The sequence below is a fragment of the Phocoena phocoena genome, chromosome 11, assembly GCF_963924675.1.
Source record: "Phocoena phocoena chromosome 11, mPhoPho1.1, whole genome shotgun sequence".
Classification (NCBI taxonomy): Eukaryota; Metazoa; Chordata; class Mammalia; order Artiodactyla; family Phocoenidae; genus Phocoena; species Phocoena phocoena.
Window position 1 is genome coordinate 25453202 of NC_089229.1, and position 27529 is coordinate 25480730.

General features: G+C 37.4%; 1 protein-coding gene across 1 annotated transcript; it reads left to right on the forward strand.

Moving 5' to 3' along the window:
• The first annotated feature begins 645 nt into the window (after positions 1-645).
• On the forward strand, positions 646-24715 carry USP44 (ubiquitin specific peptidase 44). Its single transcript, XM_065887794.1, has 6 exons — positions 646-685; positions 11740-13231; positions 16419-16614; positions 19066-19174; positions 23205-23410; positions 24253-24715. The coding sequence occupies exons 2-6, from the start codon at positions 11810-11812 to the stop codon at positions 24450-24452; spliced, it is 2133 nt and encodes a 710-aa protein (XP_065743866.1). The 5' UTR covers positions 646-685; positions 11740-11809; the 3' UTR covers positions 24453-24715.
• Positions 24716-27529: the final 2814 nt, after the last annotated feature.

Below are 27529 nucleotides of genomic sequence, written 5' to 3' on the forward strand. Positions count from 1 at the left end.
AGGTGACTTTCGTGTACCTTACCTCTGATTTCTCAGGGAGTTTCCCATTCTGGAACCTTCCTTGCCCGACTGCCGTCTGAAGAAGCCAAATTCAAAGCAGTCGCCGCCACTTGAGCTCACACCTGAGTGCATCCTCGAGAAGGAAACGTTTTCTTGAAAACTTTCTACGCCAATTTGGGCAGATTCTGACGACAACGACATTGGCGCGCGTTTCTGTCAACCAATTCGGCGCTGAGTGGCAGAAATTCTATGAAGGAGTAAGGACGCCCAGGGGATATTGTGCATCTCACTGGCTGGGAGGAAACACTGGATGCCCCCTCCCAGGCCCCGACGGCTACGACAGGTGCGAAGCCCGCCCCGGAGGAGCTTCTACTGCCCGCGCAGAGCCACAGGCGGCGCCGGGGGACATCCATCCCCGGACGCCCAGTCGGAGCCCGGGCGCGGGTTTCCCCCTCAGGCCGGCAACCCACGGGTCCGCAGTCGCCACGCAGCGCGGCCCGCCCCCTTGGGCCCTCCGAAGGCTTGGGAGGGGAGGGAGGCGGGGTCAGCCGCGGCGTCACCGCTGACGTAGCCGCCCGACCGGGCCGCCGCCGCCGCCGCCGCCGCTGCTGTAGCCGCGGCACCGGGGAGCAGGGAAGTGGGGCGCGGGAGACGAGCGCTAAGATGGCCGCTCCGGCTCGGGCTGGTGAGTGTGCGTGAGAGGCGCGCGCGGCTGCGGCGGTTGGCGGAGCGAGGCTCCCTGCTGGAGCAGAGATGCGACGGGAGCCCCCAGGGCCGGGAGGCACTTAGCGGCGTTTTCCCGCCGCGCAGGGCGCAGGGGTCCTGAGGGAGGAAGAGGGGGCTGCCGACGGACTGAGGGGAGCGAGCCTAGGGGCGCGTGGAGGAGGAGGTGGCGGCAGCGGCGGCGGGTCCGGCGAATTTAGAATTGGCGCCTCTGGGAAGTTAAGATGGGTCGAGCGATGCCCTGGCCGGTGCCGGCACCTCATGAGTCCGCAGAGATGCTGCCAGGAGCGGCGTCCCCTGTGGCCAGGGGCACCACGTAACCACCCTGCGCTCGGCTGGGGGCGGGGGACGAGTTGGGAGAAGGGGCAAAATTGGGGGACTTGAGGGGATGCAGAGGGGGAGTTGTGCCCCGACCCGCGTGCCGGAGCTTGGAGGAGATGTAATCGCGAATCTGATCGCGTATCTGATGCGGGCTGGGGCGCTCTGTAGAGCTGACACTGTCGAGATAAAACCGCATCCTCCTGGCTCTGAGTGCCGCCAAGTGATGCTCGAAGCGCCCCTGGGATGCTTTGGAAGGGCGGTTCTAGTCCTCCATGTAGAAGGAATGTCTTGCCTTCCCTCCATTGATCGGCTCCCGGCACTGCCAGCACCTGCTGCCACTTAGAGACACTTGGGATTTTTGAATACCAGCTTTCTAAACCATTCCCGCTGGCCTTCGGGGAAGGAATGCTAATAGGCTAAACTTATTTGGGGGGCATAAAGAAATGTGTCAGCATAGGGAGAAGAAAATGACTGCTCAAGTTTACGAAATAGTAGGACTCGTCCTCTCCCCCACCCCCGCAATAAAAAAGAAAGTGAAACATGGTAATTGTTTCGACTTCAAGTTTGAGCTGTTGTAAATTCTACTGGTAACTGGATAATTTCTTGCAGTTTTAATTTTGGAAGTTAAAAAATAAGCAAGCCTTGAGAGAGCCGCTTTATCCTCAAACCCCCGCTCCCCATTTTTAAGCCTTGTCAGATCCTGCGAGTAACGGGGTTGTGAAATTAGCATAGAAATACGACTTTCAGGCCCTGCACTTGAATTCCTTATTATCTGTTAAGTAGCTGCCTGTGGGGTAAAAGTAGGGGGGTGGTAATGTTGGGCCTGGAATTCCATTTTGAGTTGTCTTTAAAACCAGCTTTAGGTATAAACAAGGAAAAAGAATTGGCTGTTCACTGTGATCAAATTAGGAAAGCCAAGCATAAGTTAAGCACATGTTTATAGAATATTTCATAATCACAGTGAGATTCAGTACTTAGTTGTCTTGAAAGAGATGAACACTTTGTATTCTTGGAACCCTAATCTTTTTAACCTTAATTTAGTGTCTCAGGCCATTTGAAAGAGATTTAATACATTTTGTCTCATTTAGCCTCTCTCCCCCGAACTGCCATTTCTCTAGCTTTTTGTGTCCTAGCCATTAATTTTGCAATGGGTAGCAGATTTTTCATTCCAGTATTTATCATTGTAGACTATTCATATTGAAATTTAGACACATTCTGATATTGAACAGAGAGTTCAATACATGTACATGGTAGAAAGTTGAAGTGTTTTGACTGGTTTGATTGTGCATAAGTCTTATTTTTCGTTGAAAACATTAATGTCCCACATTTTTTTTAAGCTTAAAAAATTTAAGTGGTGAATCCACGTTTAGTGTAATATACAATGATAAACTTTTTGGAATATTTAAAATGGGAAATCCGTTGAAGATTTGGGTTAAATGTTTGAAGTATATTGTTTCTACCCAATTGTCTTTACCCCCCTTTTTCACATATTTTTTTTCTTGCACTCCAAAAAGAAAGAAAGAAGGTATCATATATACCTCTACCAAACTTTTCCTCTACACACTTGAATCTTACTGAGTGTTATAGCATTGATAGTACATAAGAGGATTTTCTGCTTGTCGGATTGTTTGAAGGCAGAGTCTGATTGTATTTTATTTGTAACCCTAGCACCTGACTTACTGCTTAACATGGAGGAAAAACCTCTGTAAATGTTCGCTCAGTTGGGCTTTTGGATCATACAGAAGTACAGGGAAAGGCAACATTTTGGCATCTTGGTAGCAGAAAAAAACATGCTTTGAAGTTTTTCTCCCTCCTGGCAATGTTAGCCAGAAGGAACATTGCCAGATTCTAATGGAGTTGTCTAGTTGAGGGAGATTAGAGAGAGGCTGAGAGCATGGTCTTAGGAGTCTAATCAAGATAGGAAATGTATGCCCAATCATTTCCTGAATTCAGTAATGGGGACAGTTTTGCCATTAGGCCCGGCCCAAACAGGTGATAAGTAACTAAAATATAAAAGGATTCTACCAATACTGGCTTCTGACAAAGATTACTATAAGAAGTACAATTGATTTTTCATAGCACTTTCAGACATCATAAACACTTTATTATAAGAAATTCATTTTAAATGGAGTTTTACATGCCATAGAAAACTAATTTATAGTGCAAGAATATACTTGTTAGGCCAAGTCATATATGTACTAGAATAACAGTCTGGCCATTTCCCACAAAGTATTTGAGCTCAATTTACTAGACCCATGGTAGAATGGTCAATCTTTTTATGAATGTTTCCCCTGTTGTTATGAAGTTAGCTGCAGTGTGTTGATGTAATGATAAATATTTTGGAACAAAATTGCCTGTGAATGAAATACTTGTAAGTGGTGGTGGGTGAGGAAATCAAATAATCTGGCAGCAGAACTTGCTTTTCCTTAGATGGTCAACTAGATACAATCTCTGTGCCTCAGGAGTGGCATGCTAAGACTTGAAGAAGGCCCAGGGAAAGAGTATCCTTTATTGTTTAATGAGTTTCAAGCAAGATCCGGGTAATTATAGATTCTAGATCTCTAGAGGAAGAAAGAATAACCAGAGCCTTTCTAAGGATAAAGGAAAGGAAATACATCATGATTGACAAGGAGAGGTGCCAAAACACATAATAGGCATAATAGCATACCTAAGACGGAGCAGAGGGAGTTTGAGAGCCCATTGTGTTTATTCATTCAATAATTTGTTCATTCAAAAATATTGAATCCCTTTATATGTACCAGGCACTATGCTTGACCCTTGGCATTTTATAAACATCTCTTAAGAGAACAGGGTACTATGGTGGTTCCGTGAAATAAATAGAAAATTGAAAACTGCTTATAAGGAGTGGGTAAGGTTTGCCCTAATTACTGTGGATAGTTATTTTCATTCTTATCCAAATGCATGTAAGGATTGTGGTGGTAGGTAATTCCTAAGGCCTACTTCCTATTGAAATTGCCATTTCCTCTTATCTTTTATCATGGAAAATAACAAATCTTCCTACTTTTAATAGCTTCTGTTTAGGTTATTCGGTATTGTTAAAAGAAAAATAAGTTTTGTTACAAAAATTATCTTTGTTAAATAAAGATTCAACATATGCCATCCCTCTTGGGAAGTCGCGGGAGAATTTTCTTTAATGAGTTAAAGATGGTTACTGTGACAATTTTATTTAAATATTCTACTTTATGCCCAGCGGTACATGTTTTTTTCTTCAATAAGTATATAATTTATATAAGTATTTATATAAAATGTGCATACCCATTTCCTATGAAACAAGAGTTCATATCCCAGTTATGAAATGTTTAAAAAATTGAACTTATTCACCATGTGGTCACTGATATATAAAAACATTTTAACAAAAGATGTGTGGGAAATGGCTGGTCATAGATAAAAGTAGAAAAGTACATATTGTGCCACAATTTGAAAACTCTTACATGCCATGTTCAGGAGTTTGAATTTATCATGTGGTCTTATAAGAGTTTTAAACAATCCTTTGATAGTTGTAAAAACTGTGCCTATAAGACACACTAGGCATTATATAAAATGTAAATCTTATATGATTATTTGACTAAGTATAAACTATGAAAGATTCTTAATAGAGCATGATGATGTTATATTAGTGACTATTCAGATTTTAAAATACTCTTTCTAGAAATGTGTATTAGCCATTTCCCTCATTTTATGTCACTTTTTAAAATAATAATTTAGTTTGGCTATTTTTGTGTTTCTTTTTCATGGTAACTTCCAGACTTCCATAAAAACATTTTTAATGAGAAAAATCTGAAAACTATGCTACTAATTGCACTGATTAGAAAATCTAAATTACTTTCATATAACTGATCTGTGGTACCTAACCTCTTGTAGTTTCTATGCTTTCTTTCTAAGTGTCTTCTAAAGAAACTGAGGTGGAAAGTGAGTGGTCACCTGAGAAAGATCATTATGTTAAAGATAACTAAAAGTTTATAGTGGAATGTTCATTTTCGAAGTAAAAAATTAGTTACCCTTCTAATTTTTCAGTGATTCTTATAGCTTTTAGTAATACTTATATTTGGAGCACAAATATTTATTTAAAGGGTCACTACATGTCATACCAAAATTTAAAATACCCCAATTAGGGTTGGGGAAGTATTTCTCAGTCTGCTTTTGTGTAAGATCTATTTTGGGCATCTGGAAGCACGTAGGATGGGACAAGACACATGGTAGGCTTCGGTTAAGAACAGAGGAAGTAGGATAATGACATCACAAACTATCAGGAAACTGCCTTAGCTGGGCAAAATGGCCACTTGGTTAAGAGGAGGGGACAGTTTTGGTCACTGGTGATCAATGACTTTCTATTCTTAACCACTGATTTAAAAGACACAAAGAAAACTGAAGTGGGCCTGCAGTTAATACTAGTTGACTGTGCCAAGCATGTGGTAGCCTGAAACAGTATGGCTATAGAACCTAGAGGATCTTCATAAAGCCCTTACCTTTTCTTATTAAGGAGATAAAAGATGCTTGAGTAGTCCCTCCCTTACCATAGGGAACCTACCCAGCAGGTAGTTGGCAGGGTAAGGATGTGCACACAGATAAACCCAAGGATTCACATTTGGCACAATTCAAGCCTTTTAGGAAGTTAGGAGAGAAGAAGATTTTCTTAACTAGAAATACTTTATGAAGGAGTTGGGCCTTGGGGGATAGATAAAATTTTTTAAAGGTGGAAGTGAGGGGATGAGGAAGATGAGTTCAGGAAATGAACTGGAGATTATTCCTTTTGTCTGGAGTGCTCATGACAGAGGGGTAATAAGATGAGACGAAGAAGATAGGCTGGAATCTGGAGAATTTTGAAAGCCCGACTGTCAAATGTAAAGTATTTTTTTATTGCAGTATTTGAAAAACTGCCGTTTAGTGATTTGTGACCAGCATTTTCTTTTTAAATGAAATAGAATAGGAAATATCAGAATACATTATTTTTATAAGGATTGTTTGTGAAACTTTTGCTCCAGGTATGTGTGTTACATGTATACACACATTTACTGGAACCTGATGTAAAGTTTCTAAAGGAGTCTTAGTCGAAGTTAGAAATCCGCTGCTTTACTTGACTATGAGGAACAGAGGATTTTAATTACAAGCATTAAAGGCTCAAAGCAAACTTGAAGATTAATTTGGCAAGATAGTACTATGAAGGAAAGCGAGAGTCCGGATGATGAGAGACGAGTTTGGAGGTTACTGCTGTGCTTCAGAATGATGTGTCCATAATGAGAATGATAGTTCTGGAAATGGAAAGGAATCAAGACTTGGGGAATGATAACCCTACTATATATGACAAATTGAATGTTCGCATGGAAAAGATGGGAGGGAGGAATCAAAAAAAAAGTGTAAGATTTGTAGCCTGGGTACTTGAATGATAATACAGTATCTTTAATAAGAGAATATTGGAAAAGTTAATTCTGTGAAGGCAAGATGTATAGGTAAGCTGAGTTGAAGTGTGCCTGGCACTGGTTCAGAAGGGCTAGGTCTGAAGATAAAGACTTGGTAGATGGCTATCTACATCTGACCATTGAACCTCTGCTGGTAGAAAGGGTTCATTACAAGAAGAGGTTTGAAGAGCCATTAAAATAGATTCTACAGAGTCCTCACTGTGTGGTAAGTATAAGCAGTTTTGTGCTGTCGAACCGTAACAAGTTAAATATTTTACCTGTAATCTTATTTGATGTTTGTGTGGATATAAACCTTTGACTATAAATACCATATCTAATAAGATCTTACGTTTTATTTCTCTTCTAGTCATTTTAGCTTTCTATTTTATAATTGCTTTAATGGTATGCTAACTCTGTAAAATAATTAGGTTTCAACAAGTCAAATACAATTATTTTGTAAACTTTAGAGATTTGCTGAAGGGAATTGTAAAAATAAAGATGCTTGCTCATTTATATGGCATGAAAAGTTTGAGTAGCTTGAATGGTTTTCTTTGAACAAATTAAAATTTTTATTGTCTTTAAGCAGTGAAGAATGACAAAGTGAAGCTTTCAGAATATTTATAAATCCATCTGTACTTAAAATAAAGATAGCTTATCTGGTTTAAAAAAAAGCCATTTCATAGCTGTTAAGTGAAATTTAAAGTGTGAAACTTTTTAAAAATATGAGAAAATGATATAGGTAATTTTAATCTTTATATATAGATTTCATTCAAAACATCTTGACTATTTGTATATTGCTATTATATAGAGATACAGGTAATATTTTACCAGAATCTACATGGGGGGGGGTACAAAAATATTTTGTTAACTCTCTATAAAATGAATATACTGCCCCAAATCACTTATCCTATCTGCTGGAGCCAAACAGAGCTAATATATAGCTTCTCAGCAGTGGATTAGCAAATGAAAAGAAGTGCTCTGAACCCAGTAGAGGAAAATAGGAAGTGTCAGGAAATACTCCCATCCCCCTTTCTTCTCTTCCAAGCTTGTAGATCTTTGTGTGACGAGGCCCCTTTGGGGTACTCTAGTAACTGTCTCTGAGCTGTGGCCAGGCTTTTAGATCTTTGTGTGACCAGGCCCCTTTGGGTACTCTAGTAACTGTCTCCGAGCTGTGGCCAGACTTTTAGATCTTTGTGTGACCAGGCCCCTTTGGGGTACTCTAGTAACTGTCTCCGAGCTGTGGCCAGGCTTTTAGATCTTTGTGTGACCAGGCCCCTTTGGGTACTCTAGTAACTGTCTCTGAGCTGTGGCTCCAGGCAGCAGAGCAAACTGGAGGTCTCTGGTGGCAGCAGCCTGGCTCTCTAGCTCCTTCATTCTTCCCTGCCCTTTGCTTGGTCATCCACCCCCTACTGGTTTCTTTCATAAATAGACTGAGCAAGTGGGCCCCCTACTCTAAAATATTAATCTCATGATCTGTCATTCCACCATTCTGGTTTCACTTCTTTGGATTTTTAAAAAGATTTTATCTGAAAGATCGCCTTTTAAAATGCAAATACCCCTGGGAGAGGTCTGACCTTAGTCCTCAGCTAACATCTTAATTATCAGTTAGTACCTAAGTTTGCCTTAGTACACATTTGCCTGAGAAGAACCCCTGGCTAAAAGTGATAAAACTAGAGAGAAGCTAGCATTTATAATATTAATATTAATAGTAGTAGTAGTAGTAATACTATTATTATTATTATTGGCAGGTAAGATGTACTAAGGGCCATATTATTAAGTGCCAGGAATTGTTGTAAGTGCTTTACAAATATAAATTTCCCTAATTCCCTCATCAACCCTATTGATGTTATTACTACTGTTATTTTACAGATAAGAAAACTGAGGTATGTGGAACATAAATAATTGTCTATGTCACGTAATAAATGCAGCCGAGTGGTAGACTCAGGCATTTGGATTCCTTAGGTCTGTTTTGCTGTGAGACCTCTTCCCTGCTATATTGCCTCTCAGAGAGATGGCATCTGATCAACATTTCACCCTTTTTACAATTTTGCATCAAATGGAATTATGCTATTTGATTATAGGCCACTTCCTGTTGAAGGTCAGGGGCCTTGCCATCATCTAAATAGATTTTTTAGTAACAACTGTAACGAAATAGGAAAATTCCTTATAACTAAGGGAATGTATTTGCGGGATATAGAGAAGAAGGAAGTAAAGAGACTAGTCTATAATCTAGCACTATCTTTCCTATTTAAAACTTATTTTGGGGAATTTAAAAATATGGATTAATAAAATAATTTGTAGTCCTAGTACCCCGAGATAACCCAAAAATGAATGAATATATATGTGTATATATACATATACACATACATATATGTGTGTGTGTGTGTGTGTGTATATATATTCTTTCTAGGTTTTTTTTCTTTTGAGCCTTATTTTCTAAATGTTCTGCAAGGTGTCAACTCATACCACCTCTTTAAAATTTTAGAATGAAATAATTTCCCTTGAGTATAAATAAACAGCATTTCCCACTTCATCTCTACGAGAAGTTGAACTAATAATTATTGTCTATGCCTTGCCAGAAACAAATGTTTAACTAAATTATCTCTGTGTTCTTTATATGATCCTTTTTAAGTAAAAGTAGATAAAAGAGAACCCTAGATTCTTCACTTAATCTCCATATTGAGTCAGTTCTTTCAACCAGTGTTTGGTCAGCACTAATCTACCTCTACTCCTGTCTTTGCTACAGCTTTAATTTCCTTGTAATATCTGGAGCAGTAGAGTCTCCTTTAATTACTCATCCCTCCTCTAGATCTGCCGTTCACATCCCTCTGTAACCTACATATCTGATTGTGTCATTCTCCTTTATAGACTTCTTCAGTGGCTTCTTATTGCTGGTATGCCCTGGAAGCAGGATTTGAGGATGACTGGGGCAGGGAATTCTCCAGGTCCCAAGTAGCAGTTTAAAAGGGGAGTTTGGGATGTATGCTTGTTCCAGATGGCCACATCCCTTGACTCTGCTGACTCCACATAATGAGGGCCAGACAGGGGCCCTCTAACGTGTCAGGTCTGGGCCCTCATTGTCTGGGTCTAAAGGCAGAGTGTGCTGCTGCTGTGTGGACAGTAAACTTTTGGTGGCAGCAAGGATCAAAGCTGGTAGACCATTTAGGAGCCTAATTGCAGTAATCCACTTGATTGTGGCTTGGTCCAGGGTGGTGGCAGTAGAGATAATAAGTAATCAGATTCTAGATATATTTTGAAGGTAGAGCCAAACATTCTTCCTAAAGGATTGATGTGGGGAGAGAGAAAGAAAGGAGACAAGTATGATTCCAAGATTATTAACCTCAGTACCTGGAAGGATTTAGGGTAATGGAGCATATTAATCACTGATGTCTTCCTTTTGCCATTAGCAGCTATTGTTGAATGCTAGTTCTAATAAAATACTATATTTGACCAGATTTTGGGCCTCAGGAAATTTTGAGGGAAGAGAAGTGAAGTGTGTGCAGTTGTGAGGGCTGGGGCTGGCAGTCTTAAATCTTTATTCAGCAAACCCTGTATTTAAGAGTTAAGAAATTGGTGGTGGGCAGGAGTATCTCTGATTGCTAGGAGATTTTACAAAAAAGAGGTGGGAAAAACCAAAAATCAACTTTACCTTTGCAGTTTTCTTAGGGCCTTGGGCAGCATCTGCAAGCAACATTGATATTCATATTGTCTTGCTGTCCTAAAAAATGTAAAGCATTGATCATGCTACACACAATGTTGTGAGTGCTCTGTATCTAGGTCCTCAGCTGCAACCTAAAATTTGTGTTCAATTTATGTTAAATCAATGAAGAAAATGTTTTGTGATTCCCTACTTTTTAACTAGATTTCGTTTCACTCTTTTTAGGTTCAGGTAGCAGATGTGTTTCTTTAACTGATAAAGGAACAAGTTTCTGGGTCAGAATCACATTTGTTTTGTTATGTTAAGTTTCTTTGGTGTGTGGGGTTTTTTGTTTTTGTTTTTTTACGGTATGCGGGCCTCTCACTGTTGTGGCCTCTCCCGTTGCGGAGCGCACAAGCTCCGGACGCGCAGGCTCAGCGGCCATGGCTCATGGGCCCAGCCGCTCCGCGGCATGTGGGATCCTCCCGGACCGGGGCACGAACCTGTGTCCCCCGCACCGGCAGGCGGACTCTCAACCACTGTGCCACCAGGGAAGCCCTGTGGGTTTGTTTTTTGAAATAAGCTTCTAATTTCAGATAATGCTTAGCCTGCCAGAATGTAGAAGTTCATTATATTGCCACTCCGTATTTTTCCTCTTTTTTCTTAATTTGCTTATACATCCTTGCACATTCCTGAGAGTCTATTCAAATACAAAGACAGAATGGGAGAATGCTTTTCTCTTTCCTTAAGGCAAACTGTCAAGTCTATCAAATCAGAGTCTATCGTTACAGAGCCATGAATTAAAGGTCATTATTGATTTACTACTGGAAAGCCAAATTTTAAATGGTAGTTAATTAGAATATTTAGTATTTTTATTTAGTATTATTTAAATAAATAGAATGTAATATTGAGTTGTTCACTATAGCTATGTGTAGATACTTATTGTTTACTGAGCATTTATATATCTCACAAAATATCTGAGCATACTATGTGCCAGATATTTTGTTATCTCAGTCCTTTAACAATTCTGGGAAGGTGGTATGATTTTCCCTGTTTTACAGATGAAGTTTAGAGAAGTTAGAATATTTGATCAAATCAGACATATAAACAGTATGTGGCAGAGGTAGCTTCAAACCTAAGTTCTTCTACTTCAAAACCCATGCTTTTAACTATGATTATATTTTAGTAACTCCACTTAGGGCTCTCAGAATATAGACACTAATGAGATGTATTTGGGTCTTGCCAGTCCCAATTTTTAAGAAAATGAATATTTTTGTAAACTGCCTTCAGACTATTGGATAAAAGGGGATGTGAAAAGGGATTGCTACCCATTCTTTACCAGTAGATAGTGGCATAAAATTAAAAACAAAGTTTTTAAAAGGAACCATCAGAGAAAGTTAGGTGATGTGTGTGTGCTTTCAGAGCAAGGTGGATGAAAGATTAGTGAAGTCTAGAGTAAATGAAAAGTGAGAACTGCCTATGATATTATGACAGGCAGCCCAAGTACTGGGAGCAGAGAGAGCAATTTTATTAAATTATTCCTGGAAAAATAAAATAATTCCTGGAAAAAATACCTTGTGAAAAAGAAAAATATTGGCTTTTTGTTTTTCTTTTATTAAAAATTGACATTGTTCTGCTTAGTTTTCAGATGCTTCAAATGTTATGAACAGAGACTTGTTTGGATTATGTGTTTCTCAGCTAGACTAAATAAATGCTAACAATGGATAAGTGCAAACACATTGGGCAGTTGCGGCTTGCTCAAGACCATTCCATCCTCAACCCTCAGAAATGGCATTGTGTGGACTGCAATACAACTGAGTCTATTTGGGCTTGCCTTAGCTGTTCCCATGTGGCCTGTGGAAGATATATTGAAGAACATGCACTCAGGCACTTTCAAGAAAGCAGTCATCCTGTTGCATTGGAGGTGAACGAGATGTATGTTTTTTGTTACCTTTGTGATGATTATGTTCTTAATGATAATGCAATTGGAGACCTGAAGTTACTACGAAGTACATTAAGTGCAATCAAAAGTCAAAATTATCACTGCACCACTCGTAGTGGAAGGGTTTTACGGTCTATGGGTACAAGTGATGATTCTTATTTCTTACATGATGGCACCCAATCTCTGCTTCAAAATGAAGATCAAATGTATACTGCTCTGTGGCACAGGAGAAGGATACTAATGGGTAAAATCTTTCGAACTTGGTTTGAACAGTCACCCACTGGAAGAAGGCGGCAAGAACAATTTCAGGAAAAAATAGCAAAAAGAGAAGTGAAGAAAAGACGGCAAGAATTAGAGTATCAAGTTAAAGCAGAATTGGAAAGTATGCCTCCAAGAAAGAGTTTACGTTTGCAAGGTCTAGCTGAGTCCACCACAGTAGAAATAGTTCCTGTTCAAGTACCACTGCAAGCCTCAGCATCACCAGCAAAGGATAAAGTAGTATCTACCTCAGAAGATGTAAGACTGAAAGAAGCCAGTGACTCCTCTGTTAAACGAAGACCAATAGTAACTCCTGGTGTAACAGGATTGAGAAATTTGGGAAATACTTGCTATATGAATTCTGTTCTTCAAGTGTTAAGTCATTTACTTATTTTTCGACAATGTTTTTTAAAACTTGATCTGAACCAATGGCTAGCTGTGACAGCTCGTGATAAAACAAGATCATCTTATAAGCATCCTCCAATCACAGATACAGTATATCAAATGAATGAATGCCAAGAAAAAGAAACATGCTCTGTTCGCTCCAGACATCCAAGTTTATCATCAGGACTAAGCGGTGGAGCATCAAAGAGTAGAAAGATGGAACTTATTCAGCCAAGGGAGCCAAGTTCACAATACATTTCTCTCTGTCATGAATTGCATACTTTGTTCCAAGTCATGTGGTCTGGAAAGTGGGCCTTGGTCTCACCATTTGCTATGCTACACTCAGTATGGAGACTAATTCCTGCTTTTCGTGGTTATGCCCAACAAGATGCTCAGGAATTTCTTTGTGAGCTTTTGGATAAAATACAACATGAACTAGAGACAACTGGTACCAGGTTACCAGCTCTTATCCCCACTTCTCAAAGGAAACTTATCAAGCAGGTTCTGAATGTTGTAAATAACATCTTTCATGGACAACTTCTTAGTCAGGTATGGATCTTTTAAAATCTTATTTTCATCTTGGGGAATTCATAAAGTGAAGCCTAAAAAATGTATATTCTCTGTATATCGAGTATATCGAGCACTAGTACTGTTGTCAGGTCAAAATTGGTCACTTTTACAATGTATGAAGAAGTCAGCTCACTCTTATAATTGCTTCCTTCATGAATCATTGGAAGTAGTTTTACATCCATGGTATTAAAGCTTTTTGATGGGGAGAGGGAATCAGGAAACAGCTTCTTAGGTTAATGATATTGCATTCGTTCTCTGAGGGATTGAGAAGAGTTTAATCCCACAAGGAACAGATTTGAAGATACTTTTTTTGCGATGCGCAGGCCTCTCACTGTTGTGGTCTCTCCCGTTGCGGAGCACAGGCCCCGTACGTGCAGGCTCAGTGGCCATGGCTCACGGGCCCAGCCGCTCCGCGGCATGTGGGATCTTCCTGGACCAGGGCACGAACCCGTGTCCCCTGCATCGGCAGGTGGACTCTCAACCACTGCGCCACCAGGGAAGCCCTGAAGATACTTTTGTACTGGGAATGGATTTGGTGTACACTTGAGAAATTTCAGGGACCAAGGAGTAGCCCTGGAGGATTTCCTATAGAACCAAAGGGGGCAAGGTTTGAAAACTTTAACAAGTAGGTAGCAAAATTTTAAGGTAAATAAATGTGATTTCATCTAGAAAGATCCTAAATGGTTTTCCTTTATTTTAATTACACCTGCAAAAATTTCCCTTGTGAAAGTCACAGAACCAGAATCTTCCATCTAATTGATGATTCTCTAGAATGAGTGGACTTGTTGGTAGACTATTACTAGACATCGGCTCTCTACTTTTCCAGAGCATAGAGCTTTAAAAAAAGTTTATTCAAAATTGAGTTATTTGTAGTGAAGTGGATGGACCTAGAGTCTGTCATACAGAGTGAAGTAAGTCAATAGGCATATGGCTGATTCGCTTTGTTGTGCAACAGAAACTAACACAGTATTGTGAAGTAATTATACTCCAATAAAGATCTATTAAAAAGTTTATTTGCAAGAGGGATGAGATATGGGGATATATGTATATGTATAGCTGATTCACTTTGTTATAAAGCAGAAACTAACACACCATTGTAAAGCAATTATACTCCAATAAAGATGTTAAAAAAAAAGTTTTATTTTTTAACTGAGGCAATTAGGCCCCTATACACATGCTTCTGTTCCTCAGTTCAACTTTCATGGTAATGATACCACCTTTTGTTTTTATAGCATACTTTTCTGGAATGTAGTTTAAATATTTCAAAAGTATTTCTTAGGGAATATCTATGAAGTTTATTTCCCTTCATATTTCAGAAATGTATAGATTCTACATTGTGTCAATTAGCAGATAAGAGTTGTGCTTCTTGTGTTGCATGCAATTTTATTTTTCCACTATCTTTCTCTGCCATTTTTAACTTTTTATGCAAAAGTTAAAATACACAATTATAAAGAAAATAATATATACCGTATAGAAAATCTATATGGTATAGTAAATCTATGCAGAAGAAAAATCATCCCTTAGTACTATAACTCCACATAACCCACACATAAAACTATTAATATTTTGGTATATTTCCATCTAGGTTTTTTTTTCTTCTGAATATTTATACATATTTTTCCCACTAATTGTATGGTCATGTTGAATTTACCTGCTTTTTTTCACTTTTTCATTTAATAATGTAAGGATTTTTCATAGTCATCAAAATATTTGATCATTTTTTTCACAACATTTCAGTGTCCATCATATATATATACCATAATTTATTTAATCATTTCCATATTGTTGACTTGTAAACTGTTTCCAGACATCATTATAATGTCATGATCAATTAATATGGTTTTTCTAATGATTTCCTTAGGACAGAGTCCTAGAAGTAGAATTACTTTGTCAAAGATTAGGACTTTTGATACTTGGCTGCAAATTTCTTTCCAGAAAGTTGCCATTTTATATTTTGAATAGTGCAAGAGTGGTTATGTGCTTGTTTTTTCCTTTATGGATGAATTTTGAAATTAATAAAAATTGTTGTGCTAGCATTTTGCTTTCTTCGTTTCAATGTGTAATAAACACTTAGGAAACTGGTCATCTCAGGAGATTCAGAGGTTGGAATGCCCCGCCCTGCCCCACCCCCACACCAAATTCAAGAAACTGTTCTCAAAAGGTCAGACTATGGTCCTAGTGAGTTCCCAAACTAAACACCAGGAGTATTATTTTCTTTGTGTCATTGTGTTAAATCTAAAATCTACATTAAAATTGGCCTCTTTATTTTTTTGTTTGTTCCAGGAATATAGCTTTTATGAAAGAGTTTAGTGATATTTCGTATCATGTGTGGATTTTTAGATCTACAGAGTCTGTCTTCAGTTATGGGCAGTGTTTGTTGGCATTAAATCCTGCTGAATGCTTTACTGAAATTATTATTCTTTCCTTTTCCAGTTACTCTGTTTCCTACATAAGTTGTTAGAAAGGCCTCATATTCTGTATGGTTCCTATATTTTGATGAGGATTTTAATGTAGTGATGTTTGCTTTAAGTGGGAGTATTTATATGTATAATATTTATATTATATGTATATTTATGTTATATGTACTATCCTTTGAAATTATCAGTTGGTAAGGCTTCAAAGTATATACTAAATATACCATATATAAAAATATACTATATTTTAAAATCTGTATATAAAAATATACTAGTAGTATTTTACTTGTATCATGGTTAAGAGGTTATAGGGATTTGGGGAGAGAAAATCAATCAGTGAAAGATGAGGAAGGAAAAGGGGCAAAGAACCTCAAGTCTAATAATCTAAACACATTAAATTTATATAAATATATATCATATATATTATATATGTATAGACGCACATACACACACACATATATATACACACAATGGGTATATAACTGAGTCCATGGTTTGGTTTTCTACTAGATTCAGACTTGACTAATGCCCTTGGAGCTTTTCGAATGCCTAGTAGTTAAAGCCCATCAATGCATGATGGATTTACGGAAGAAAAAAATTATTCTCTGAAAATAATATAAAACAGATTATTCAGAATTCTGATAGTGCATCTTCAGAAGAAGAGCTAATTTACTGGCAGTGACTTCTAGTGAAAGGAATAAATATTTTGACAGAAGGATTGTAATCTGAGAAACTAATATTTTTATTTGCAGGTTACATGTCTTGCATGTGACAACAAATCAAACACCATAGAACCTTTCTGGGACTTGTCACTGGAATTTCCAGAAAGATACCAATGCAGTGGAAAAGATATTGCTTCCCAGCCATGTCTGGTTACTGAAATGTTGGCCAAATTCACAGAAACCGAAGCTTTAGAAGGAAAAGTCTACATATGTGACCAGTGCAATTGTAAGTAGAAGCTGTATATTCTCTTTGCTTTTCTAAGGTTAGCAAAGAGAAACACAAATGAAGGAAGCTGGAATAAATTCCTTTAGTAGCAGGTATAGAAATAAACTGTTAGTTTATCAAAAGAAACTTGGCTGGATAGTTCTACTTTTTAATTGGCATTTGTGAACTATGTGTTTGTTTTCCCTTATTGATGACATTAAAAATGTTTTGATCCTATAGTAAATTATAGAAAGAATTCATAAAATAAAATTTAAATTTAATATGTGAGGGCAGAATAAAGTAGCAAAGGGGAATAGTAAAAGGTAACCATGTTATTTAGTACTGAGTGAAATGTTTGCTTTATGAGTCTTTTTGCTACATATCAAAACACTGATATATATATAATGTATGTGTGTGTGTGTGTGTGTGTGTGTGTGTGTGTGTGTGTCTGCATACTTATATAATAGGAAATAAGACATATAGCTGGACTGCTGCTATGGACTTTGGCTTCATAAAGACAAAAATTTATTCAAAAACCATCTACTGACTGTCTCTTCTATATTAGTAATTGTTCTAGTTGCTGTGGATAGACGTAAGACACTTTCAAGATGCTCACATACCTAATGGAGGAAACAGACAATTAAGATCTACTATGATAAGCTCTCTGATAGAGGCGAGCGTAGGAACCCAGCACTGGGGGATGAAATAGCCATTTCAATTAAAGAAGCATCATCCTCCGGGCAACGGTATACAAAACCACATCGGATCTTCTGTGTCTTTATCCAGTTTCTTTATCTCTGTCGATGTGTACATGGCATTTTAGTGTTTATACTTTATATTTGCAGATATTCTCCTTAAGCTCCATGTCTGAAAAAATGATTCTAGGGCTTTAGATACTAAACTTCTAAGGTAATATAAAAGAAACATTGGCTGTTCCAGCATTGAAAAAATGGCACATCAGTTGATAGTATTCTAGAACAACTTATACTAACATTGTTTTCTGTGTGCTGCCTAATATAAAATCTGTTAATTTATAGGAGCCTAAGATTTATAAGGTTAAAAGAAAATAAACCTTTATCAAATTTGTATAGTGAAGTATTTTTTTTCTTGGACATAAATGTGAATGGTCCTAGATGCTTCTATCACCAAATCTGGGAGTAGAAAGATATGAATAAATGCAGAATATGGCTTTATAACATGTTTGTGTGTGTCTCCTCGGTCCACCAAATAAGGGCCTAAAAGAGCTGCTTTAATTTAATACATAATGGTGAATGTTTAAAATTATAATTCAAGGAGTTAACATCATTTATGTAGCTACACTTGGACCATATATTTCTGGATGACAATCCAAAGGTAGGTCTTTGACATTCAGCAGCAGCCCGATACCTGGATCTCAGGGGCATAGACCTGGAGGAAAGGCTTCTGGTAGCAAGAGGAGATGGGTTAGAGGACAGCCTCATGGTGGACTGATTCTACTTCCTACATGAGAAGCAGCTGCTGCTACGGCTGGAGTCGCAGTTGTTGTACAAGTTGAAGAATAGCTCCTGGACATCAAGAGCGAATTTTGGTAGCCAATGGCCCAGCCAGGACAAGGTCCATAGGTGGACCTCTAGAGAAGCAGGGGGGTAAACAAAAAGAATCCTCATTTCCACTTGTTTAAGATTTGGTACTAAAATAGCAAGATACTGAGGGAGACCTCAGATGCTGAGCTAGTAAAGGCTTGCTTTCTTGGGCAGTGCTGGGGTGGATCCCCAGGAAGCAGGGATGGGTGTTCTTGGAAGGAAGATCCCATGCCCCCGGGATCCTGATTAGCCTCAAGAAATGAACTGACCATGAAACGTTTTAATTAGACTCAGAGTATATTAAAGTATGTTTAGGGAGAGTTTTAACTTTTCCTGTTAGCTGGCATGGCCAAATCCATTTAAAAATGTTATAGCACAGTATCATTCTGTTGCCTTATTTTCAGGATTATATTAAATCATGTACAGTATATATGGGGGATTGGTTCCAGGAGCGCCCACTTTTATACCAAAATCTACCGATGCTCAAATTCCATAGTAGGTCATCTGTATCTGCAGATTTCGCATCAGCGGATTCAACCAACTGCGGATGTAAATTTCGATCCATGGTTGAATCTGTGCATGCGAAACCTGCAGAGGGCCGACTGTACATGTATTGAAAAAAATAATAATCTGCATGTAAGTGGACCCGTGTAATCCAAGCCTTTATTGTTCAAGAGTCAATGTGCTTATTTGTTTACATGTCTGTATACCTTGACTAGCTCATAAGTTTTGTGTGTTTACATGATTCTAAGTGTCTTGAGGGCAAGGCCATGCCTTTATCTCTAACACAGTAAAATGCCTGTAATGCAGTAGATGTTTAATTGATAATGCATGTCTGAATTATTTTGAGTTTACTCAGCTTTTCCTTGTATCCTTAAATTTGCATCTCATTCTGTCTTTAATATCACAGCAAAGCATAGAAAGTTTTCCTCAAAACCAGTTGTACTCACAGAAGCCCACAAACAGCTTATGATTTGCCACCTACCTCAGGTTCTCAGACTACATCTCAAACGATTCAGGTTAGTAGTAGAATAAATTTTAATACTTGGCTAGATGACTTATCTACTTTTTTTTTTTTTTTAAGGGAAAAAAATTCTGTCATTGTCTCTAGCCCTAATCACAGACACCATGTTCAGTAACTCTCCTTGATTATCTTCCCTTGCAGAATGTACTGCTGATCAGCAGACCCCTCGCATTTCGGTCTGCTAGTATCATTCTCCTTGTAAGTCCCTGCTTATAGTGTTTGATCTTCAGCATATTTTAGGTATAAAAATTTTAAGATTTAAAAAAAATGTTTAAGATTTAAATCTATAACTTGAGAGTATTTGATTTGAGAGTATTCAGCATATTTTAGGCATAAAATTTTTTTAATTTAAATCTATAACTTGAGAGTATTTGACCCAACTGCTTCATGCTTGGAAAATATTTGAACAATGGTATAGCAGTTCAGTTCCAAGCAGTTAAAAACAAAAACAAAAAGCTTTAGTTTTCAGAAATGTATTTAGATAAATTAGTTGGCAAATCTGTTGGTTAATCAAAGCATATGGATTCATACCTTGTAATAACCATGTTAACTTGAGAGTTTATTTTTCTCTTAAAAAATGAGAAGTTACTTTATGTGCTATGATTTGAAAACTATTGAGATCATGTTTCTTGTACATATTAGTTGTTGCCGGTTTCTTTCTTTTTTAAATTAAAGGAATACATGTTAAAAAAAATTCAAACATTACAGAAGGTACTGTAAAAGCCCAAACTAAAAGTACCTCTTTCTCTGTCCCACTTCCCAGAGATAATCACTGTTAATGGAAATAATTGACTAAAGTTATTTATTTAAGCTGTTAAAAGTACAGTCAGCAGATACCATGTGAGTGTTTTTTAATGCCAGATGTTGTTTCATATTCTTTGGGGAATATAAGGTTGGATTCTTTTCTCAACAAGATTATAATCAGGCATGCACAGAAATAATGGTGAAGTAGAAATACCAAGTATCACAAACTATATACAAAATGATTTATCAGCGCCTTGGAGGAGGGAGTTAGGCAAAATCTAAACATTCCCAAAGTCTCTCTAATGGCATAGAGGACTTTGTATAATTTAAATCTCAGTTCATATTTCATCTCTTTAGAGGACTTCCCTGACCATCCTATTTAAAAGTAGCACCACCCAACCTTCAGTGTCACGTTACCTACCCTATTTTTGCTTCATGGCAAAAACCACTATCTGCAATAGTTTATTATTTCTCTCCCCACAAACAGAAACTCAGTAATGACATGGATCTTGTCTTTTTCATTCCTATATTCCAAAGCCTAGAACTGAGTACATAGTAGATGCCCCAAAATATTAAGTGAATGAATGGGGTGTATACAGGAGGAGGACTTTAGCCTGAGAGCAACCTGAACAAAGGTATGAAGGAAGGAAAGGGTATATAACAAAAGTTTAGTGAAAAGTCTGGTGAGACCTGCCATGGTGTGTAAAATCAAGTGGAATGAAAACAGGAAGATTGTTAGGAGGTGAATATTGTTCAGGGCCAGGTAGCATGGAGAGGTGAGAACATATAAGATTCCATAAAGACAGCATTGAAAGGACTTAAATTTATGGTACTTAAATTGGTACTTAATTGGCTACTATAAATTGTTGAAGAACCTCCTGTTCTTCATAATTGACTCTTTAATCTGCCATTTAAAGCTCACCTTAATTTAAACCTATTTGACCCCCTTCCATCTTCTGCCCAAAACATTTTTGACGCTTCATGCCATATTTCTGATTCAGAGACCATTTTTATGCAGCATTACCACCACATTTATCTCTTTCCTTTCTCTTCATCTATTCAAAAAGTACTATTGTATTTGCCAGTGTATACAATACATAGGGTATATAAGATAAAAGGGAGAATGGGATTGGGGAGGGGCGCCCAAGAGCTTTTAAGAAGCATAAGAAACAACATTTCTAATACCTTAGAAGCTCCGATGTGTGTGCCTCCTAGTCCTATTCCTGCTCCCTCTCAGAAGTAAACCATTATGAATTTTGGATATACTGTTATCTTTTTCTTTATCATTTTACTGTATTTTTATCAGCAGAAAATAATGGGTACCCACCTATTGATAGAAATGAATATTTTTTTCTTTAATTTTTATTTTATATTGGAGTATAGTTGATTTACAATGTTGTGCTAGTTTTAGGTGTACAGCAAAGTGATTCAGTTATACATATACATATACCTATTGTTTTTCAGATTCTTTTCCCACATAGGTTATTACAGAGTATTGAGTAGAGTTCCCTGTGCTATATAGTAGGTCCTTGTTGATTATCTATTTTATATATAGTGGTGTGTATAGGTTAATCCCAACCTCCTAATTTCTCCCTCCCCCGTATCTTTCCCCTTTGGTAACAATAAATTTGTTTTCAAAGTCTGTGAGTCTGTTTCTGTTTTGTAAATAAGTTCATTTGTGTCATTTTAGATTCCACATTTAAGTGATGTCATATGATATTCGTCTTTCTCTGACTTCACTTAGTATGATGATCTCTAGGTCCAGCCATATTGCTGCAAATGGCAGAAATGAATATTTTCTAATTAGATAACTTTTTAGCATAATTAAATAATTTAAGGTTTGACTTTTATGGTAAAATAAAAGGGAGATAAAGTGAGAATGACAGGAACTTAGGTTAAGCAAGTCCCGTTATTTTCCATGCTTGGTCTTCCATCTTTACTAAGATTAAAGGTACACTGGATACAGGATTTTTTTATATATTTAATAGGGAAAGATTGGGATATGGCTTCTAGTCCAGCAGATGACATAATCTGCAAGTCTCACCTTTAGTTCCATACCACATTTTACATCATACTAATAAGCATTTTCACATTTTTTTCCTTCATAAAACCTGTCTATATGCCCCTCTCCCTTCTCTACCTCCTGCTGTCTTAACCTCATGTTTTAACACTTTTTAAAAAAATTTATTTATTTTTGGCTGCATTGGGTCTTTGTTGCTGCGCACAGGCTTTCTCTAGTTGTGGCGAGAGGGGACTACTCTTCATTGCAGTGCGCGGGCTTCTCATTGTGGTGGCTTCTCTTGTTGTGGAGCACGGGCTCTAGGTGTGTGGGCTTCAGTAGTTGTGGCACGTGGGCTCAGTAGTTGTGGTTTGCGGGCTCTAGAGCACAGGCTCAGTGTGGCACATGGGCTTAGTTGCTCTGCAGCATGTGGGATCTGCCCTGATCAGGGCTCAAACCCGTGTCCCCTGCATTAGCAGGCAGATTCTTAACCCCTGCGCCACCAGGGAAGCCCCAATACTTTAATACTATATTTTCATGTCTCTCTTTTGTCTCTGCACCATACCACCCCAAGTTGGATTATAATCTCTTGAAAGAATTAACATATATTACATTATTTTTCTCCTGTAGCACCAATTCATACTATGCACAAGATGAAAACATTGCTTTACATGCATAGACCCCGTATTGGGAAGCATGACCAACAGATTGAGAAACTGACAGTACAGGGACATTGAGTTTTGTCACTAACAGGTGTTATACTGATTTACACACAGGGAAGGGTCACAGTTTCTTTTTAGTATGAAGAGCTCTGAAATGTTCTGAGGAATTAGAGGTGCCCTGTTTTGTTTTTTCTCCACCCCTGGCCAAGAAAGGTCCAGGTTATGTCTCCCAGGAACAAACTCTAGGTTCTGGAACATCCTCCTCAAAGTATGGACAAGACAGTAAGAATTAAAAACCCTTTGGTGTGTTGAATTTCTCTCTTCAAAGGGGGAAAATGCCATAGTGCCATATTTTTCTGAAAGTTAATTTTCTTCCTATACTGTCATCTAACTACAGAAGCCAAATAATTTATTTTACAACCTGACTGTACCTGTTCGGTAAATAAGCCTACATTCCTCTATTTATAGCCAACTTTAGCATTGAAAGGATTTTCTATTTACACTATTTATTATATATGATTGTACTCTACGCTGAGGCCTTCTATTATTATGAGTTTGGACCTAGTACATGGTTATTTTCCCTTGATTTTGTTGATAATTTTACCCTGATTTGTTCGTAGGTGGTCAGGACATAATAACCGAGAGAAGATTGGTGTTCATGTTGGCTTTGAAGAAATCTTAAACATGGAGCCCTATTGCTGCAGGGAATCCCTGAAATCCCTCAGACCAGAATGTTTTATCTATGATTTATCTGCTGTAGTAATGCACCACGGGAAAGGATTTGGCTCAGGACACTACACTGCCTACTGTTACAATTCCGAAGGAGGTAGAGACGAGAAAAAGTATTTTATCTTGGGTTAGACTTTTGGAAGCCAGAGTTCAGGCTTTCAGGGTTTCTAAACTGACCACTAAGTAATCTTAAGCAAAGCCACTTGACCTCTGTTTTCTTTCAAGAAGAATGCTTCTGCAGTGTTGTTCATAAAAAACAGGGGGTTTTGTGCAGAAAATGGGATATTTTATGCAGGATTGTGGTAGTTTTGACTTATAAGAGCTGAAGGGATAAAATAGTAAGGATGGTCTCAGTAATTAAAGGTCAGAGAGTGCTAAAGGCACACTTCCAAGAGTAGATCCTCTGTTTTAACTGGTTTAATTCAGTTACTTTCGTTAAAGAACAAAGCATCTAACGAACTGGCAGATCACAGATATTTGGAACAAACTTTGAGTTCAAGTTCTAACATATAAAACTTTTACTTACTGCCTCCATGAACCTTAGAAAAAAGAGGTATGGACAAAAGGCCCCAAATAACCCATGAAGGCAATTAATTTAACACTACCATGAGTTGTACACTATTTGCTTTACAGTATAATTACCAGCAAAGCATGAACTGGTAAGATTATCCCAGGAATTAAAGCTAGTGTCAAGTGAACCAATCGGTCAGATTCTGTAACTTCAAATTACTTCTAGGATAAAGGTAGATAATTCCAGAGTAACATACTGCGCAAGCTGTATTTCTAATTTAAAGAAATAAATTGGCTAGACTATTATTTTCCCTTTGAAAAAAGCTTAGCTCTCACTAAAACTGTCTTTAAATCCGTGTTTTCATTTATACTAGAAACTTCTAAAGTTCCTTTGTAAACATTAAGATGTATTTCTGTGCTTCACTCTAGGGTTCTGGGTACACTGCAATGATTCCAAGCTAAGCATGTGCACTATGGATGAAGTATGCAAGGCCCAAGCTTATATCTTGTTTTATACCCAGCGAGTTACTGAGAATGGACATTCTAAACTCTTGCCTCCAGAACTCCTGTCTGGTAGCCAACATCCCAATGAAGAAGCTGATGCCTCTTCTAATGAAATCCTTAGCTGATCCAAAGACAGTGGGGCTTTCTTCTTGTGATTTGTATATATACTTTTTAAAAGGGCTGACTTAATTTTGAGCTTCATTGTTTTTATTTTTACTTACTAATCAGTGCACACTATGTTTACATATTTTGTATCTAACTACAACAAATCTCTTTTTTACAGAGGAAGTTAGCATAAGTATATGTGTATCAATGTCAGCAGGTAACTAAACGTTTTTCAAGTACTTGGGAGTTTTAAACTTTTAGTGTTTACCTCAGACTGGTGTTACCTCTTTTATATTTCGATGTCTTAATTGGCTCAGATCATGAATTTGTGCAATCTTCTACCGAAGAAGTTCAGGTGGCATCATTTTATACATTTCTTATTTATCTTTTATAGCTATTTTCTATACAAATTCTTATCAGACAGAATATTAGACTTTTTTCACTAATAGTCTTACCCAAAAAAAAAGGCATTTCTTTCAGATTTGTATACTGAAGTCACCTTTGCCCTCTAAAGGGAGTTAAACTACTACAAAGTGAAATATCAAGGTATCACTTAAATACTCACTGATCACACTCATTAATATTCCTGAGGCTTTGTGTGTTACAGGGCTCAGAACAGACATTATTTTGGTTATTGGAACTTCCTTTTTTCAAAAATTTATTAAGTTTTAATAATTGTTCTTTATTTGGCATAGTCAAACTGTATACAAATGAAGATGACAGCTTTATAAATAGCATGTTTAAATGACTTCAGTACTATGGACATGAAAACAACGCTGGCCGAGATTTATAATGATTGGCAGTAAATAGGTTTGTCCAGATTCTAATAAAGCAGTCATAAAAAACTGAATGTAGCAAACAGTATATTATGATATAATACAAGTACAGTTCAACTTGGATATGAGTTCATTTCATATATTTAACATTAGATCTCTTAAAGCTTTGTACTATATTGTATCTTGAAATTTTTAGTTTAAAGGGATAAAAATAAGTCGAGGAAAAAAAATTGCATAGGACATACAAGATATTGGCATCTGGGCAAAATATTCAGTATCTCATTTTTCTAAATAACTAAAGCCTGGATTAAGTTACTCTTGCTAGGATTATGTGAATACTAAGAGCCTCTTAGATATTCAAACACTGGGCCCTGACTTTTTTAAAATTAAAAAAAATTACACTTGCATTTTATTAAAAATATGGTATGTAATACTCTTTGCTCTTCCCTAACAACCTTATTAGATCTCTTTAAAGTCCTACAGCTGCTAATTTAATTTTATTCAGAAAGATGAGAATCCATTAACCTCTATAGAAGAGCTATGTAATATCTTAGCTAAGTGTTAACCACTGGAAGATGATTTATCTTTTTTCTTAAGTGGGTTTTGCTTGCAGGTTGAAATCATTTCAGGCAGCTGATCGTGAAGTGCAATGAGAATTTATCACTGAACAAATCATTCATGCCAAAACTACAGCTCGAGTATTAAATGGCTAAGGTTTAAAATCATTCATCTATTAAATACCTATGCAAGTTGTTACCTCAACTGTTAACATTATTATACCTCATTAAAGATTTACTGTGGTCAAGATACCTGAGTCTAGCGTTTCTTAATGTCAAGGATTACTTTATACTTAAACTGCTACACCATTTAGTACCTAATTTTAGTGGAACAGTTAAAAACAACTGGAAGCTATGTTGTTTACAATGGTATAGTTGTTTCAGTACTTACTTCAATGTAAATACATACGAGAAAGTAGTAAGTGACTTAGCCCTTTACTTTTTAAATCCTTAAAACTAAAACCTATGGGGGAGGCTCTGTGTTTCTGAAGTCGAGGAAGGGGGTACATGGGAACTCTGTACTTTACGCTCAGTTTTGCTACAAACCTAAAACTGATCTAAAAAAATGAAGGCTATTAAAATAACAAAACTGAAACCTAGTCAATGAACAGAAACTTAGATTTCTTACAGTACATCTCATTGTGGACTTATACATTCTGCTAAGTTGATCTAACAAAAAACAACGTGTTTTGGTTGTAAAATAATTTACTAAAGGCACTATTGTTAAACATCAAGCTAATAATTTGTTACCAATAAGGTACATCATTGTAAACATGACAAAATGATTTCAAGAGATACATGGCTAGTAGGTGAACAATACAATTTTTAAGTAACAGCTTTCCTATTTACAAGATCATATCCCTTGCCATTCCGGGGCATGCAGCGATGCCACTGCTCCCAACTTGGGAAGGGAGCTTCAAGCTTATAATTGGTTTGAGATCACTACTGCTAAAGAGGTTTTACAAAGCTACAAATTCTTGACTCAATTCGAAAGTTCTTGGGTTTAGAAATCAAGATACTTTATACCTCCCACCAAAGCACATCAGAAAGGTATGGACTCAAAACCCCAAAAGAGCTAGCTGGAGGGCACAAGCCCTGTAACATGTCCAGGCGTGAACTGGTGAGCTCTGCCACTTGCACATCATCAGAGGAAATGGAGAGATTATTCAAAGGTAGCTATTGAACATTAGCACCATAATAAACATGGCTCATATAGCTAAAAACTATACTGTTTATCCCGTAAGATAACATTTATAGTTCTAATCTGAAAGAGAAACTTTTTAATGTATAATAAATGATTTAGTATAGAAGTCAGGTTTCTTAGGAGCAAAATGTTAAACAAAATACAAACTAAACAGCATCCCAGAGGCAATCTTATTGTGCTAAAGCATATACAAATTAAGGCTTTACCCTGGTACATAACAATTTTGAAATGACATGGGAACATTCCCAACGAATCATTTACACGGAATTCAAGCAATCTGCTCAAGAACTGTGGGGCTCAGTTCAAACAAGTATTAGGCATCTCACATTTAACTTCTGCACTTAGCTGCTATGAGCATCATTGTAACCTCACTTCCTGAAATACCGCCCATGATGTTATGAATTCAAGCCAGTACAGGGGCAGGGTGTTAAGAGAATTTGGTTCACTAATGAAAAAGCCTAAAAATTAACTAGAACAAGATCCAAACATGGGAAGTACTCCTGTTTTTCTTTATTTGTGTGGTTTTAAGCGCCCTTTTCACTTATTAAGCGGAATACATT